This window comes from Capra hircus, chromosome 7 (genome assembly GCF_001704415.2).
Source record: "Capra hircus breed San Clemente chromosome 7, ASM170441v1, whole genome shotgun sequence".
In the NCBI taxonomy this organism is placed as follows: domain Eukaryota; kingdom Metazoa; phylum Chordata; class Mammalia; order Artiodactyla; family Bovidae; genus Capra; species Capra hircus.
In genome coordinates this window covers 67044892-67063166 of record NC_030814.1, presented here as the reverse complement: position 1 = coordinate 67063166, position 18275 = coordinate 67044892, and the positions used below count along the sequence as shown (strand labels likewise).

Below are 18275 nucleotides of genomic sequence, written 5' to 3'. Positions count from 1 at the left end.
TTATTACTTCCTGAATTAAGCCAAGACACTGGGAAGTGGCCCTGAAATGATACAGTTGGGAGGTGGAACAGTAGGATTACCAGCTTTAGCAAACAAAAATGCAGGCTGTCCAGTTACATGAGAGTTTCAGGAAAATTTTGTTAAGTATGTCCCATGTCCCATGTAATACTGGGGACAGATTTAGACTAAAATACCATTCATTGTCCATCTGAAATTCAGACTTCACTGTTCTGCATTTTATCTGGCAACACTAGTTGGGGGTACAGATGAGATAAAACAGTGAGCAACAACACCTAAGGTCAGTGACTAGAGCAGAACCAGATGGAGCTGGTGGAGACACAGGCTCCTACCATCTACCTGGGTGGGGTGGGGGGACACGTTGCTGCAGTCACCTGTGACCCTGTGACCCTGGAGGGCTTCTGCTTTCACTTCTATCTGGAGGATGGTGTCTTCAGCCTCCTCAGCCACAATGGGGTCCCGCGGGCCTGGCTCTGAGGAGACTGAAGGCACAGGAGACATGTAATCAGAGGGACCAAACTGCCTCTTCCTGTCACAGGAATGCCTGCTCTTGTCCCCAGAAGGGGACCTGTGTGGACATGGGGTGGGGGAAGGATGAGGGGCAAGGAAACCTCCCCACCCACAAACCCCCTCCCAACCTGGAGGACATCCCAACAGGGCCCTCAGATGACCTGACGGTTCTGAACAGCCAGGCGCAGGCATGCATGCCCACTGGGCTCGTCACAGCAGCTCTTGGGCACTCTGGTCATCCATCGCTCAGTGACAAGCTGCCCCAAACTCGGTGATGCTGAGCCATCCCATCCCCTTCATCTCGCTCAGCTTGTGCGGGTCAGGGTCACACAGGCATGGAAGTGTCCCTGCTCCACCCCCTGGATGACCAGACCCAAGGGGCCAGCCTACAGGTGTTCAGAGGCTCTAGGAGGAGGCCCAGGAGCCAGGCCAGGTCCCACCAGCCTCAGGTCAGCCAGCACCACCTCCCATGCACAGGATGGGTTGGAGCAGGTCCAAGGGGAAGGGACCAGGACTCGTCCTCCAGGGAGCATCCAAGGATGGTGGCTGTGGTGTAAACCCCCACTATTTAACCTTAAAGCAATGAAATATGAATTCAAGAAACACGCTCACTTTTCTAAAACAAGTAGCTGCTTTAAAGACTTTAGAATGACTTGAGAAAGGCAAGTGGCTTAAAAAAATATATGGTCAAATGAGGTAAAAGGCTGAGAAAATATATGCAAGAACCTGGGCCATGTGCCGCTCCACCAGAGAGGCTGCCCATTTCAGGCCCATTTCTCCAAGGGGCTGGGGCACCAGCAGCAGCACAGCTGGGGGGGTACCTCACAGGTCCCTGCAGAAAGCACCACTCAGATGGCAAGACATGGACACCCCTAAGTGCTGGGGCCACAGGCAGGTGGGCAGCTGGCCCAGGTAATGGGGCCCCTGGAGTGCTGCCAGTCCCTGAAAGCCTGACACAGCAGGCAGCACGCTGAGCTCCGCAGGACACCTACCCAGCCTGCCCTCCCTCGAGCCTCCAGAAGGAAAACAAGAGAAGCAATTACCGCTTAACAGGCAGGCACTGTGCCCAGGCCCTGGGGAGCCACATAATCGGTGAGTGGTTGCTGACGAGGCTGGACCCTTCGGGGCCACAGCCTGAGCTCCCAAAAACCTGGTGGGGGAGGGGAGGAAGGCAGGGAGGCAGAGAGAAAGAAGAGACAGAGACACTCCTGTGTGCAGGAACCAGGCAGTAGAGAGCAGCCTCCACCCACATCCAGCCCACTGCTCCCCCCACAGGACGCCTGCGTCTGGTAGACGGTAGGTGCTCAATAAATGCTGGCCAAGCAGGAAAACAACACACACAGGCACAGAATCCCATGCCTGTGGGGGGGTGGGGGCTGTGGGGAGGTGGCACCCAGGACACCGACAAGACACCTGCTGTCCAGGGGGACGTTTCTGGGGCTTGCCCATGTCAGAGACAGCAGTGACAGGTACAGGTGGGGGACCCGAGGCTGACGTCCGGCTGGTGTCCTTGACAGCAGCCACTGGACGCCTGGCAGGTTCATGTGTCATGTTCTAAAGCACACAGTCCTCAGATCCTGGACCCTCTGAACTGGGACCTAGGGGTCCTTGGGGTCCTGAGGGGTGGCACTTGCCGTGGTTCTGCCTGGGGCAGGCCCCAGGCTATCTCAGTCACCACCTCGCAGGGTGATCACGTGGCTAGGTCCTCCTGCCAGATAAATCAACAGGCTTCAAGGGAGAAAGAGCCTCGATGGCTGGGCTGAGGTGCCAACTTGAGGCTTCAGGCTGTGTCCTCACTGGCCCTGTCGGTTACAGGGGTGCTGGCGCAGCAGACAAGGCCCCCAAAGCATAGTTCCAGGGTGGTGGTGCCTAAGAACACCCAGCGAAGGTCTGGAGCACGTGGCTGCTCTGTCACCAGCAAGGGGACAGCATGGCTTTCCTGTAAGTTCATCAGGAATCCACTGACATTTTGCACAGCAGAGAAAACTATAAATAAAACGAAAGACAACCTACAGAATGGGAGAAAATATTTGGAAACGATGCAACTGACAAGGGTGCAATTTCGAAAGTATACAAGCGACTCATATAGCTCAATATCAAAAAACCAACCCAATCAAAAAAACTGGCAGATCCAAATAGACATTTCTCCAAAGAAGACATATGGGTGGCCAACAGATACATGAAAGTATGCTTCACATTGCTAATTATTAAAGAAACGCAAACGAAAACTACAATGAGAATTCACCTCACACCAGTCAGAAGGGCCACAGTTAAAAAGTCTGCGAATTCTGGTGAGGGCATGGAGAAAAGGAAACCTTCCTACATTGTTGGTGGGAATGTAAGTTGGTGCAGCCACTGTGGAGAACACTATGGAGGTTCCTCAGAAAATGAGCAAATGTCCAGGCAAAATTTTAATTCAAAAAGACACATGCACCTCAGTGTTCACTGTAGCACCATTCACGACTGTCAAGACATGGAAACAACCTACAGCTCTATCACCAGATGAATGGACAGACATGTGGCACATAGACACACAAGCAATACTGCTCAGCCATGAAAGAGAAGAGTGCCACTTTCTGCAGCAGTGGATGGACCCAGAGATTATCATACTAAGTGAAGTCAGTCAGACGAAAAAGAAAAAAGACAAAAATCACTTGATATCACTTACCTGTCAAATCTAAAATATGACACAAATGAACTTATTTACAAAACAGAAACCAACTCAAACAAAGAATGGCAATTTATGGTACCAAAGGGGAAAGAGGAGAGGGATAAATTGGGAGTGTGGGATGAGCAGACACACACTGCTACATATGAGCAAGATGAACAACAAGGTCCTACTGTACAGCACAGGGAACCATACCCAATATGCTGTCATAAGCCACAATGGACAAGGTATGAAGAAGAACATGTGTGTATACATATGACTCAATCACCGTGCCATATGCCAGAAACAACACTGTAATCCTTACTATAATAACTTAAAAAAAATTATCCAACTAATAATTAAAGACCATAACAAGTGAAAAAAAGAGAAAAGAAAAGAAAAAAAGAATGCACTTACAGGCTGAGATGTAGTCAGGGGTAGCTGAGGGGCATGCGCCACCAGAGCCCCCCACACAGGCAGTTCTTGATCCAGCGCTGCTCCCACTGCTTGACAGCGGTGGTCTTGTTGGGCGACTTGAGCATGGTGACGCAGCCGCACCTGCAGATAGAGCAAGCAGGTGGATGGGATGCTAGGCCGGCTGGCTGTAGCCACAGGGCCTGGCACACGCTATTGCACCTCAGGAATGGTGTTCCCTGCACCCCTACACCCCACACAGTGAGCTAATTCCTCCATATCCTTCTGTCTCCATTCAATACCACCCCTCACTTCCCTGAGTAGACACAGGCTTGGCCAAGCCTAGTGGTGTGGCCCTGGGGTCATCTGGCAGCAAGCGGGGCCACATGTGCATGAGCAGCGCGGAGCAGCCACGCCTCCATCTCTGCCCTTGTCAGGCCACTGGGAGCTCCAAGAGGGCAGGCTTGGGCCAGCTGCTCGCTGCTACCCCTCACCTCGGCCCCACCCTTTATCAAGATCGCCAGGGATACCCACTCAGGAGCCCCAGGCAGACACAATCCCGGGACCCTGGCTCATAGGCTGGGAAGCTGCCAGTGGTGGAGTGGAACAGCATCTCCTGCAGCTGCTCACCTGGTACACGCCTTGCAAGCCTCTGTGGGGTAGGCGCCCAGGTGCAGCCTCCGCAGGTGGTCCATCTTGGGCTGGCCTGGCACCCTGATGGAGAGGAGCAGGGGAAGCCTCGGGGGTGTGCACATGCACATATGCACATGTGCACTGGCGCACACATGCACAAGCGCATGCGCACATACAGCTGTATGGGTCAGTCTCCTAGAGGCAAAGCGTGTGTGAGAACAGGGAGAATCCAGGAGCCGGACTCCTACACACCCTCCGCCCACAGGCCCCTGCTGAGGGTAGCACCTAGAGCAGAGTGGGGCGAACCCATCAGGATTCCTGAGGCTGGGCACTTGTATCACCCAAGTTTGAAAACTTCCGAGAGTGTAAAAGCCCTTTGGCCACCAGCCACCTCTCTGTGTAAAGTGTTTCCTGAAACTCTAGCACAAACCACAGTGTGTGATTCATCAGGACGTTCCTCCCACGGCTTTAGAGATGAAAAAGAAAATCCGGAAGTGGAGGAGGAAGGCCCAGAGTCTTCCCGGCGGTGAGGGGGGCTGTGGGGACGCTAAGGCCCCTCCTCAGTAAAGGACCATGTGAGAATCCATCCCACGATACCTTGAATGGGAGGCGGCCTGTGGGGTCCTAGGTTCGCCTTCTGGCCTGGTGTCTATCTCTGGACTGCACCTCGGAGATTGAGTTTACCTGCCTGTAAAGTGGGGACAAACCCCCACCCAGGGTGCTGCTCCCTCAGCAGGCCTGGGCTTTCTGGACTCCGCACATCCAAAGAATGGCCCCCGAGGTCACTCCCAGCCAGGTCTGCCTAAGAGTGTTCTGCTTTCTGGGGCCTTGGGACCTGCCAGGCACTCTGGGCTGCAGTGCGATATATGGTGGGGGTAGGGGGGGTGTGTGAACCTGAGCTCCAGAGGGGCTGGCTGGAGCCGGAGTAACCAAGGTTGGCCACATGGGCCCTCCACATGGGCCATGACAGGCCAGGGGGGAGATGACATCACCCAGACAAGCAAGGACACAAATCTGTATAAGACAATGACCTGTACACTATAGTACAATATAGTGCCTGGATGGAGGGAAGTGACAGGGCAGGGGAGGTGGGTGAGCAGGGGAGGAGTCTGGGGGCAAGGAGGAATCTCAGGGGCAAGGGAGGGGAGGAATATCGGGGGTAGCACTCAGGTCAGGCTAGAAGGAAGCAGCAGGCACAGCATGGGCAGAGGCCCTGAGACAGACATGTGACAGGGGATGTCAGGCAGGGGAGACCCTTCTGGAAGAAAGGGTATACAGGGCCCTGAGTCAGAGGTGGGTGTGCATACCTGATGAGGCCATCCAGCTGCAGGCTGCTGGAGCCACCAGGAAGAGCAGGGGCCTTGCCAAAGTGCAGGCGCAGGGGCTGCTTGGGCTGCAGGCGGCTGACCAGTCCATCACTCACAGGCAGCCAGTCCAGGCTGGGGATGAGCAGCTGACTGGGCAGTAGGCAGCACTCATCCACCAGCGCCTCGTCTGGCTCACTTGTGGGACCTTCGTCACGACCTGTGGGGGGAGCAGGGGACGCAGGACATCATGCTTAGCGGCCATGCCCACAGCACTACCCACCAGGAGGCATCATGGCTTCCTCCAGGCTCACAGAGCGCTAGGTGCGGCCTCCAGCCCTGCCTTGACTTCTTGAAGAGCCTGGGAAGCTCCCTCCCCTTCTCGGGCCCGGTCCTCTCCTCTGTAAAATGGGGACCCATTTATTCATTTAAAAAATGTGCAGCGAGTACTGGGTGCCCTTCTTGGCATCAGGGAGGCAACAATGACAGAGCCTGGTCCCAGAAACACATTACACAGGACAAGTAGAAGCCTAAGAGTGGCTGATGTTTACTGAGCACCCACGCTGTGCCTGGATCTGTGCTAGGTGCTGGGGAAATAGTAGGGGGGCCACAACAGAGCAAATCTGACCTACGGGAGATTACGTTATGGTGGAGGACTCAGCCAGGGCTGGAATTTTGGTGGGGAAATGAGAGAAGAGGAGCAGGTGTCTTACAGCAGATCCAGAGCTTGGTGAGCAGGCGAAAGAGCAGGGACATGCTGTCCTGAGTGTCTGAGGTAGCCGTGTACACAGGCAGGCAGCTAGGCTTCAGCAGGCCCCAGATACGGATGACAACCATCAGCTCTCGCAGCATGCCCAGCGATGTGCCATCCCGCAGGAAGCTGTGGCCTGGTCGCAGTGGGGAGCCCTATGGGGAAGAAGGTTCTGGTTGTGCACTTTGTGTTTGAACATTCCAGGACTTCTGAGTTGGCATCAGATGGCCTTTGGGGAGGGGTGGGGGCAAGGAGGTGAGGCTTCTGGGAGGAGCTAAGCTGGAGGAGGTGGGGCAGAGGGCACACCTGGTTGGGCAGACTGGCCAGCAGGTAGAGCACAAAGTCGCCCACCCACTGCAGGAGCTGCTGCAGTGCCTGGAGCGTGTTCATGTCCAGAACGAACTCCTCCGTCTTGAGGTTGATCATGACCTTGTCAATGTCTAGGAGGGGACAGGCAGTCAAGGAAGGCTGGGACCTCACACAGGGGACCCCTGGAGGGCAGGGCTGGAGGGAGAAGTTCCGGGTACCCACCACAGGGCTTCAGGACACCCAACGCCCCTTGGACCCCGTGTAGGACAGCCTGGAGTTCCCGCCGGCCTCCAGGCGCCCACACATACAGTGCCCCTAGGGATGCCACCCAGGCTGCCTCATCTTTGTTCCTGGTAACACCCACCATGTGTCCCCATGGGCAGTGGTGGGGGGAGGGGGGGCACATGCGAGACACCTGAGGAATCCTCCCTGGGAGAGAGCGAGGGCACTTGGAGGGTGGGGGCGGTACCCAGGGTGGCCTGCAGGATGGAGCTGGACCCACCGACGTCTGTGATCTTGGCACAGATTTCAGTCAGCCGGTCACCAGGACTTTTGTCAGGTGTGTTGAGCACGTGCGGGCGCAGCAGCGACTTCAGCGTGGAGCTGATGGCGATGAGGAAAAGCTTTGCGTGGTAGTCGCACACGCGAGTCACTGTGCAGGGCGACAGCTTGCACAGCGAGGCCTTCATGGCCAGGATCCGGGTGGACAGGACCTGGGTGGCCAGGATGTGAGCAATTCGGGCTCGCGCCTTGGGGCGGGGCCAGAGCAAGGCACTGGGCCTAATGGGCAAGGGGCTAAATCTCTGGGCTTTGCCCTCCTTCTGGCAGAATCCTCCTTCTTGCCCACCTTCCCTCACAGGACAGCAGGGTTTCAACCTGTGGGTGGGTCTGCCCCAGGGGCCAAATGGCCGTGTCTGGGATCCCTAACGATTTGGGGGTGCCTAGCATGAAGTGGGTGGGGGCGGGGATGCTGCTCTACCCCACCTTATTGCTCGACCCTGATGTCTCCTGGGATGCCACGACTGAAGGACTGATAGCATCAACGTGCGCGCACACAGCTAGCAGAGCACTGAGTGGTTGGACCCTAGTGGCGTCCCCGGCTCTGAAGCCAGCTCCCTCCTGTGCAGTTCATGCCGGCAGCACCCTCTCACATCTGAGCTCTCTCAGGTCTGAGCCCACACGTCTGAGCCCTCGCACATCTGAGTGGGCTGCTATAAACCACACGACCTCTCCTTTCTGTTTCCTCCTCGTGTTGGATATTTGGGCACAGAGGACAATTCCAGATTCCTAGCAGTGCTGACCTCAGGGAGGCTCTAGGTTTGTAGTTACGCCCGGTTGCATCGGGGGATCATTTCTTCCTGCCCCTCCCATCTTTAAAACTCAAGGTCACTGTTCTTATCGCAGGGGCAAAGGCCTCCACTGACACGCAGAGGCAGGTGCAGCCAGGCCTGCAACCGCACCCTCCTGGGCTGAGAAGGCAGGGAGGAGGGCTGCCTGACCCACGGGGAAGAAGAGGGCCCCTGGGGAGGGAGGGGATGGGCCAGCACCTGCTGTAGCTCGGCCTTTTGGCGCGTGTACTCCTCGTGCAGCTTCTCCACCAGGCTCTGCACCATGCCGGGCTGCACATGCAGCAGGATGTCCCACCAGTCATAGCCAGTCACCATGCAGTACTCCAGCAGGAAGAGCAGGTGCCGCAGGGCCAACCCCACATCCAGCGAGTGTCCCATGGACGGCGAGATGCGCAACATGCTCAGCTGTGGGGAGAGGGTGGGGCATGAGGGGATGGGAGTCTGAGCACCAGGGACAGGGCAGGCTCAGCCCATGTGGGGTCCTGGCCTGCCTGATCTCCTGTCACACGGGAGGGCTACAGAGCCACAGCCTGGCCAGGTTCCTCCACTTGGGGGCCACGTGGTCCCCCTCACTAGGCCAAACCCATCCCTACCCATCCCATCCCAGATGCAGAAAGTAGGGCCAAGTAAGTACACTGCCCAATAGCTATTTCCTGGGGAGTAGGGGGCACATGCATGTGTGAGCAAGTATGTAAACACATGTAGATGTGTGTAAGCAAGTGTGAGTGGATGTGAGAGGCACCTGTCCTCCTGCCAGGCCACGGATAGGTTCCTCTGAGAGGCAAAAGGCCAACACAGGGCACGTGGCGCGCATGCAGGGGAAGGGTGGGGGACACGCCAGAACCCCACATGAGGAGAAGCCACCCGAAGCCACCTCCTGTGCAACGCCCGCAGGCCACAGGCCTCACCCTAAAACAATGACTGCACCCCACAGACAGAGGCACAGGGCTCCCCTCACTCTTGGCACCCCCAGCACAGCACTGACCCTGCCATGGTTGTCAATGCCCACGAGGGCCAGGGAGGTCCAGGAGAGTTGCATGGCCTTGAAGTGCACAGTGGGGCCTGTGGTCCGGGGGCGCTTGAGAGCTGGCTCGTCCACGGGGCGTGGGGCGGCAGAGCTATAGAAGATGGCCATGGTCTGCAGCGAGAGCCGGTGCACGATGTGGACACTGCCGTCGTGGAAGGCCAGGGCCAGCCCTGGGGGCACATGCAGGTCAAGCGGCCGAGCCCAGCCTTGGACAATGGGAGGTGGCTGAACCGTGCCCAGCTTATTGGCAACCTCATAGCCTTTCCAGCTCACTGGATATCAAGAGCAGTGTTCTCATCCCCAGCAGTGAGGCTGGGGCAGGTTCCCACGACCCTGAGACTGGAGGCCAAGGCCACAGTGCACCCCTCCCTCTGACCCCCAGGAACCCTGAGACACTGTACCGAGGCCGGGGTAGAACTGGGTGTCACTGGCCACCTTCAGGTCAGTGTTGGTGAGTGAGATGGGCAGCTTGGGCAGTGCCACAGCAGATACACGGTCCAGGTCATTGGTGGCCGACAGAATCCGCCATTTGAGAATTGTGGGCTGTTTGTCACCAACTGAAAGGGGATGTGGGAGACAAGGGGCAACAAAATGAAGATGAGACTGAAACGCAACAAGGGTGGACTGGACCCAGCGCCCTTCCCCTCGTGGGGCCCCCAGCCAACTCATAGGAGCAGGGAAGGGGGGCGAGGGTCCCCCACAGGGCCCGGTCCTGGGCCTTCATAGCGACGGGAGGAGGTGTCTGCCTGGGCAAGAGGCTGTCAGCTGGCAGGGATGGCCACCTTGTCCCCTCAAAAGAGGCAACATGCTGAGGAGGGGAACCCATCCCAGACCATGCTGCCACACAAACTCCACAATTCTGTGGACTTGGCTGGTCTGCGCGGGGTTCTCTGTCCCTGTGGTCCGAGAGATCCTGGGTGGACCCCAGCTCCCTCAGGAGGTGGACAGACAGGCCCCTCCTGGCACCCACAACCTCAGTGCCACAACGGAGCCCACCAGCAAGAGGCAGGGTGGTTCCCATCCATCTGGGCTTGGTCCCGGCGTACTATGGGCAGAGGTGCCCAGACACCAAGGTGACTCCGAGACAAGCCCAGGCACCCAGCTAGTGGCCAGCACTCCAGCTGCCTTGGGGGGCCGTCAGACTCAGGGAAGCAGGCTGGAGCAGTGAGGTGGCCCAACCCAGGAGTGTCCAGCTGTGTTTCTAAAACAGAGTTTGAGGCTGGCTGTGATAACACGCCTCTGCGCCCACCTGTCCTGAGAGCTCTTCCCCAGATGTCTCAGCAAGAGGGGTCTCCTGGAAAACATCATCCCACAAGGAGACAGAGGCCCAGAGAGAGGCAGCACTGAGCAGAGCTGCCATGGTGACAGCCAAGGCGATACCCAGAGAGGGAGCACGTTCAGGCCAGGCCGGCACCAGCCACCCACACTGGCTTCCTGACAGGCTTGGCCGTTTCTAGGTCACATAGGAGAGCGGCTGCTGTCAGAGGCTGAACAGCTTGCCTGAGTCTACCTGGACCCACTGTCCACCCAAGTCAGGCCACCCCCTCTACTGTAGGCTGGACAGTAGCTGGTAGAGTGGGGCCCGAGGGAGACCAGTGTGGGCAAACGTGAGGAGGAAGGGGCAGGAGAGGCAGGTCTGAGAGCCCACAGGGCCACGAGGCTGGGACAAGGGGTGGGGGTGGGGGGGCCGCAGGTGAACTCAGCAGAGACCCTTCAGCACCTGGATGACTGCCTTGGGAAGAGGCTCCACCAGGACGGGAGGCCCTTCTGCATGAAGTCTGGTCCTACTGTAACAAGGTCTCAGGGTGGGACTGCAGGGCAGGTGGGGAGCTGGGCCAGCCTGGGACTGGGAAGGGCCAGTACCCCACTCGGGAGGTGCAGCCCGACCACCCTCACACAACTCCTCTGGGGCTGTGTTGAGCAGCATATGTAACCCACCTGAGGGCAGATGGACCTCAGGGGCCTCTTGACTCAGGCCAGTCACTCCAGGGCCAGGAGCACTACTGCAGGGGGAACGCCCCTGGGCTGTGTGGCCGCGGTTCACCCCTGGCATCTCAGCCACACGGGTATCAGCAAGTGGGCCCCTCTGGCGGAGACATGGGGCTCCGCATGGGTTCAAGGTCAGAGAGGGAGGAAGAGGTGGGCATGTTCTAGCAAACTCAGGCCGCCACCACGCCGCCTCGCTGCACCCAGGGTAGTCTGTGTGTGCCTGGCCACCTGAGCGACTCACCAGCCGGAGAGAGCTGCTGGAAGATATTGTTCACAGGAAGGCCCTCCTTGCGCAGCGACCAACACTCCACCACACTGCTCGTCTGGCTGGATGCACACAGCAGTACCTAGGGGTGGGTGCGTGGTGAGGGGCCTAGAACAGCCCATGGCCTCTGCGGGGTTCTGGCTCGTCTTAGGGCTCACATGCCACTGTGGGTACAACCCAGGCCTGCCTGGCCTGCGTCTGCATCTGCCCACCCACTGTCCTCACTCCCATGGGGAGTGCTGTGCTGTGCTGGGGGTGGTCATCCATGGTGCCCCAGCAGGAAGCAAAGGTACCAGGGAAACACATCAGGGACTGGTGAAGCTAGGGCTGGTCAGCACAAGGCTACGAGGGACCTCAGGGAACCTGGTGCAGGTAGCTCAACTTTGCCTCCAGAGACTCCCCTGTCCTGGTCCTGGGACCTGTGGATACATCACCTTATGGAGCAGAGGGGACTTGGCAGGAGGGATTAAGCTAAGGCCCCTGAGATAGGGATGACCCTGGATTCCCCAGGGGGCCCAGTGTCATCACAGGGTCCTTATAAGAGGGAGGCGGAGGGTCAGAGGCAGAGAGACAGGAGATTTGCACTGTTGGCTGTGAAGATGGAGGGAGGAGCCACGAGCCAGAGATGCGGTGCCTCTAGAAGCTGGAAAAGGCAGGAGCCCCTGGAGGGAGCAACCCCGCCCAGGCGTGGGTTTAGCCTCGAGGTGGTGGGGTGGGCTCACTTGCTCCGACATGTCGCGGGCCAAGAACTTGAGGTGGGTGATGGCGGGCAGCCGGTCGCGGCGGCTGAGGTCGGTGGTGCAGCGCATGAAGAGCGAGGGCAAGAGCTCGGTGTCGATGCGGCACTTCTCGTTGACCACGCTCACGCACACCTTGTACAGCTGCACCGGTGACGCGCTGCTGCCATCTGCTGTGGCCACCACGATGTTGCCGCCACCTGTGAAGGCGATGTCGGCCAGAGCCACACGGCCGCGCAGCCGGCACAGGCTCTCAGTCGAGGTGAGCACCTGCCCGCTGGGCTTGAGCAGGGACACAGTGACCAGGCCGCTGACCGTGACAGCGATCCAGCCCTCCATGGGCTTGCCCCCGAACAGTGTGAGCGATGGCGAGAACTTGACGCGGGAGAACTTTTCCCCGAAGCTGGAGGCACCAGACTGTAAGGGAGGGGAGGGGTCAGCTGCAGGGGGTGGGGGGGCGCCCGGTTCATGTTCGGCCTTTAGGGGTCTACCTTCGTGGCCCGAGGACCCCTCCTGGGAACCGCGCCCTCAGGAACACAGAGGAACCAGATAGCAGAAGCCTCAAGAGACCAAGCCTGAAGTCAGATTCGGCTTCAGCCACTGAGCGCTGGGTGACACAGGCCTCTCTGACCCTCAGTGTCCTTGTCTGTATGTCCAAGAACATGATAAGGTCACAGCTAGACAACAAGGGACAGCAGTCAGCCGTGTTTTATTTAGGGCCAGACAGACATCCAGTGTTCTCAGCTGCTCAGTTCAGCCACTCCAGGCTCCTTGCGTGGGTAGTGTGGGAGCACGGCCTGAGCCACTGCACAGAGCAAGCTGGGCACTAGGTAAGTGGCTGCAGGACTCAGATATGCCCCCTGCAGGCAGTGCTGGGAAGCACAGCTGCCACTGCTCTTTCATCTTTTTGCCCCTGGGCCCCCAGCCACTGCCGCACTGGCCTCTGCCCCAGCTTTGCCTTTCCCAGCATCCCCGGGAGGCAGACCCTAGGGAGGCCTGCAAGCCTGACTCCTTCCCATCAGCACAAAGCATCTGTCACTGAAACAGCACGAGCTGGAGACTGCACAGAGTTCCTCTGAGTAGTGGGAGACTCTTGGCCCCTCTGTCTGGGGATGAGGAGCAGACTCACTAGGCTCACCCAGGCACCCCCAGGCTCATGGGACTAAATATCCATGGAGGGCAGGGCTGACTACAGCCCCAGCTGAGTTTCCTGGACGTGTAGGTGAAAGCAGTGTTGAAAAGAAAGAAGCAAAAGCCCCTAAATGAGCCCCAAGGGGAGATGCTGAAAGTCTGAAAAAGAAACCTCCCACAGAAAAAACGGTCCAGATGGTTAGGCAGTAAGCCTTGCAATGAGTCACTCCCTAGGGGAGAAGGGACAGGAGGCAGACACAGGGAAGGGATAGAAAGAAAGGTCATTTCCCACAGCATCATTCCAGGCGGCCCTCCTAGCTTGGGAGTGGAGCTGACCAAGCCACGTGAGCTCTTGCTGCTGCCATAGGCCTCACCCAGGCATGGCCCCGACCAAGCTCCCCTCGCTTTCTCATACTGAACCCTGGCCCAGCCCCTGGCCCCACTTGACAATGAGGAGAGTGACGGCTGAGATATGACTCGGGGACTGAACTCAGCACCCTGACCCAGGAGGCTCCCCTCTCAGGGAGACACTGGGCTGAACCGTGGGGTACAGACAGGAACCAAGGGCTGTCACCACATCAAACCACGTGGGAGATGCTAGCAACACAGATGCTGACAACTGGGTGGCAGGTGTGACAACCTGGCACCATGAGAGGAGCAGCCAAGCCCTCCTTGGGCTTGAGGCCTGCTCCCCCAGGCAGGACACCCACCTTTTCCACATGCAGGGCCAGTTTTACACCGTTGTGCAGCCAGGACAAGGCCACGATGGGGTCCCCTTCCACCACGCTGCCCACGGGGCTCTCCCAGCTGTTGGCCAGGTGGTCAGCCATGCTCCAGCACTTGATCTGCCCATCGGCATCAGCTGACAGCAGACGAGAGCCTGAGGGGAAGGTGGGAGATTGGGCAAATCTGCATCACAAGCCCCATCCCCGCAGTCCATCAGGGTGGGGGGGCCAGAATGTGGAAGTCATAGAGCAAGGGACCAGCACAGGTGAGTTCAGAAACAGGGGCGAGAAGAGCAGAAGCCTCAAAGGCACAGGTCAGGGTTTCAAGTCCCAGCTCTGAGCCTAGGGCTAAGGCCAGGAAGACAGAGCAGGCAGCCCTGGCATTCAGGGTGGAAGGCTGCCCTCACCGGACTGGTCCCACTCCAGGCAGGTGATGGCCTCGCTGTGCTCTGAGCGGATGGAGTGCACGTCCCAGGGATGCTCAGTGTCCAGGATGTGGATCATGCGGGTCAGGTCTGCAAGGGACAGTGAGGTCAGTGTGGCAACAACGGCCTGGTGCCCGACCACCCCAGGGGATTGGGCTGTCGAAGCCTATCAGGAAGCGTTATCAGGAAGCCTATCAGGAAGCCAGGCTGCAGGGACTCCAGAAACATGATTTATACACAGGCAGCCCAAGGGGAGACCCATGGCCTTCTGTGAGGTTACAACTGTGCTTTCAAAAATGGACCCAAAACACTAACAGCAGGTTCCAATTTTTCTCTCTTTCTTTCCAACCTTTTTCTCCATGAAAGGTTAGGGTTCTCCTCATCCTAAAGTTTCATGTTTTCCTAATTTCCTCTAAGAAGTGCATATTGCTCTGTGGTGGGAAGAATATCTGCCCTGCGGCAGAGTGCACTGCAAAGCTGGTGGCAACACGTGCAGCTGGAAAATTCCTGCAGGAGCTTCAGCAAGCCATAAGTGGCCACCGCCCCCTCTCCCCCAGCCCTGCAGACACGGCCATTCCTCAAGGTTATCTCTGTGCCCCTCAGCACCCCTGTCTCAGAGGAGGAAACCCCATGGGAGCTGGGGGGAGGGCCCTATGAGGGGGCCTGGGATGGGGGGTGGCACACCCTGGTCATCACTGCGCAGGTCCGTGGTGAAGGCGATGAGGTTGCGGCAGGACCAGGTGCAGGCAAGGGGACCAGATGGGCAGTGGGTGCTCTTGGGCCATTTCTCCCATTCACAGATGTAAGCCAGGTCCATGGTGCCCAACTGCCAAGGTCACACAGGGAGGACGGTCACCAGCTCCTACAGGAGGGAAGACAGGCTTGTCATCCATCTTCACAGGGTGCCTGCAGGGCCCCGAGTGCGGTGGTGGATGCTGGTTACCACGGGGGACAAAGTGGACTCAACCCCTGCCCTGTGTGTGGCCAGGGAACTGCGTTTTACACAAGCATGGCCAGGGATCAATCCATGCAGCTGGGAGGAAGAGCATGCCAAGAGGAGAGAACAGCCAGTGCAAAGGCCCAGAGGCTTGACTGAGCCTGGGGTGCTCAAGCAGTGTCCAGGCCTGCAGAGCAGGAACAGAGTGAGTGGGGGCATGGAGCAAGGTAAGGTTGGGGAGGGGATGAGGCAGGTCTTGCAGGGCCTGGGGGTTTTACCAGGAGGAAGATGGGAGCCCCAAGAAGCCTGTTTCTGTTTCACAGGCCCCTCTGGCTGTCTGAAGGGCACGGCTGGGGAATGGGGTAGAGGTGGCGGCGCTGGTCCAGGTGTACAGTGACGGGGACAGTGAAAGCTGCGACAAGAGGTAGCACCCAGGTCTATTCTTAAGGAGGACACAGGAGAACCAGTGAGGCTGCCTTAGACAGAGGCAGGGAGGCAGGGTGGGGGTTAGGCAGCAACTTGGGGCCTGGCTTCCAGGGGTACAGAAAGGGTCAGTGAAAGCTTCCTCAGCAGGCTCTCTGCACCCAGCCGCTGCTAAGGTTATTTCCTTTCACCTTCCCAATCACATTACCCGCTGCTTCTTAAAGCCCCGCCCCAGAACACTGACACCCCGCCCACAAGCCCAACCAGCAGTCATTTTAAGCTCTGCCCCCAAAGCCCTCCGGCCCCGCCCCTACAAAATGTGCCTTCCAGACCTCACTCTCCAGACCTCTCCCCAGGCCCGGCCTAAACTTCTGTTTTTATTCCAAAGTCTCCAAAACAATCCCAAAGCCCCTCCTCCACACACCTGGCCACCTGGCCACCCAGGACCCGCCCCAACCCACCCGACAGTCCCTAAGCCCCGCCTCAAATGAATCCCAGGCCCTCCCCGGGGAGGTACAACCTTAGGCCCTCCCCGGTTTTACACCGCCCAACGCAGGGAGCCTCAGGTCACCCCAAATTTCCGCCACGACCCCCAGACCACGCCCAGAGCCCTCAGGGAGCGTACCCAGCACCCTCTGCTCTCCAGGACGGCCCTCTGACTCCACAGGCCCTGCTCCGACCCATAATCCCAGCAGCGTCGGCGCCATCCGGAGGCCGGCCGACTGCCCAAGCCCCCAGCCCCACACTCACTGGACCAGCCTGTACGCCCACCGAGAAGGAGGCTGCCGTCTGCATTCGCTCTAACGCCCCGGCTCCGGCGCCGCCATCTTCCCAGGACCAACGAGTCTCCCGCGCAGCCCAGCTGCTTCCCGGAGACTTCTGGGACCTCAGTGGCTCCGCCCCGCTTCCGGGGTAATTTGCATACAACCGTGCCTTTCCAACAGCCATCTGTGTTATATTTGATGGAAAAAACAAACTTTCTCAATTTAAGTGAATAATCCCCTTAGATTAGGCCATTATTGCACTAATTTAGTAAAAAAAAAAAGGAAAATTGCTGTATTGGTTTTTGATAGAATTCACCCTCAGCGTAAAGTATTTGATCCTGTCTACTATAAATAGTTCTGGCGTCTGTTGGTTGTGTGTGCTCGCTTCGGCAGCACATATACTAAAATTGGAACGATACAGAGAAGATTAGCATGGCCCCTGCGCAAGGATGACACGCAAATTCGTGAAGCGTTCCATATTTTCGCTTTTTATCACGATGTCTAGCCAAGGTGTAACTCGCATAAGCAAGGTAACTCAACCCATCAAGGGCCGGTAGAATCAGTCTCCATCCTCAATTCCTCCTCCAAAAGCTGTCGGACTCTCCCCAGTTTGGAAGGTCTTTTCCAGAAAGACATGGGATTGATTGCAGGGAAGGGTATGACAGAGAGCAGGCAACATCTGGGCAAAGGTCTGGGGGCCGGGCTGTCTAGGGACGCGGTGTGTGGAGAATCTACACAGCCAACCAGGAAGCTGGACAGGACGGAGTCCGCGTGGGTCTGGAGGCAGCCTGCGGGCTTGCCCTGGGCCCCACACCCGTGCCCTGAGCCCCAGCCGGTCCTCTCAGTTCAGTTCAGTCGCTCAGTTGTGTCCGACTCTCTGCGACCCCATGGACTGCAACATGCCACGCTTCCCTGTCCATCACCAACTCCCTGAGCTTACTCAAACTCATGTTCATCGACTCGGTGATACTATCCAACCATCTCATCTTCTGTTGTCCACTTCTCCTGCCTTCAATCTTTCCGAGAATCAGGGTCCTTTCCAATGAGTCAGTTCTTTGCATCAGGTCGCCAAAGCATTGGAGTTTCAGCTTCAGCATCAGTCCTTCCAATGAATATTCAGGACTGATTTCCTTTAGGATTGACTGGTTTGATCTCCATGCAGTCCAAGGGACTCTCAAGGGTCTTCTTCAACACCACAGTTCAAAAGCATCAATTCTTCGGGGCACAGCTTTCTTTATGGTCCAACTCTCACATCTATACTGGAAAAACCCTAGCTTTGACTAGACTGACTTTTGTAGGCAAAATAATGTCTCTGCTTTTTAATACACTGCCTAGGTTGGTCATTGCTTTTTCCCCAAGGTCAAGCTTTTTTTCCAAGTCTTTTAATTTCATGGCTACAGTCACCATCTGCAGTGATTTTGGAGCCCAAGAAAATAAAGCCTGTCACAGTTTCCATTGTTTCCCCATCGATTTGCCATGAGGTGATGGGACCTGGAACAACAGACTGGTTCCAAATAGGAAAAGGAGTATGTCAAGGCTGTATATTGTCATCCTGCTTATTTAACTTCTATGCAGAGTACATCATGAGAAATGCTGGACTGGAAGAAGCACAAGCTGGAATCAAGATTGCCGTGAGAAATATCAATAACCTCAGAAATGCAGATGACACCACCCTTATGGCAGAAAGTAAAGACGAACTAAAAAAAAAAAGAAGAAGAAAAAAAAAAGCCTCTTGATGAAAGTGAAAGAGGAGAGTGAAAAAGTTGGCTTAAAGCTCAACATTCAGAAAAAGAAGATCATGGCATCTGGTCCCACCACTTCATGGGAAATAGATGGGGAAACAGTGGAAACAGTGTCAGACTTAATTTTGGGGGGGGGCTCCAAAATCACTGCAGATGGTGACTGCAGCCATGAAAT

General features: G+C 57.2%; 1 protein-coding gene across 1 annotated transcript; it reads right to left on the bottom strand.

The window, feature by feature from the left end:
* On the bottom strand, window positions 1137-16465 carry MED16 (mediator complex subunit 16). Its single transcript, XM_018050492.1, has 16 exons — window positions 16345-16465; window positions 14919-15096; window positions 14217-14324; window positions 13795-13964; window positions 11939-12370; window positions 11193-11298; window positions 9364-9519; window positions 8921-9132; window positions 8134-8340; window positions 7089-7299; window positions 6584-6717; window positions 6240-6432; window positions 5530-5746; window positions 4220-4303; window positions 3593-3733; window positions 1137-2514 (listed from the first exon to the last, which is right to left on the bottom strand). The coding sequence occupies exons 2-15, from the start codon at window positions 15049-15051 to the stop codon at window positions 3607-3609; spliced, it is 2490 nt and encodes an 829-aa protein (XP_017905981.1). The 5' UTR covers window positions 15052-15096; window positions 16345-16465; the 3' UTR covers window positions 1137-2514; window positions 3593-3606.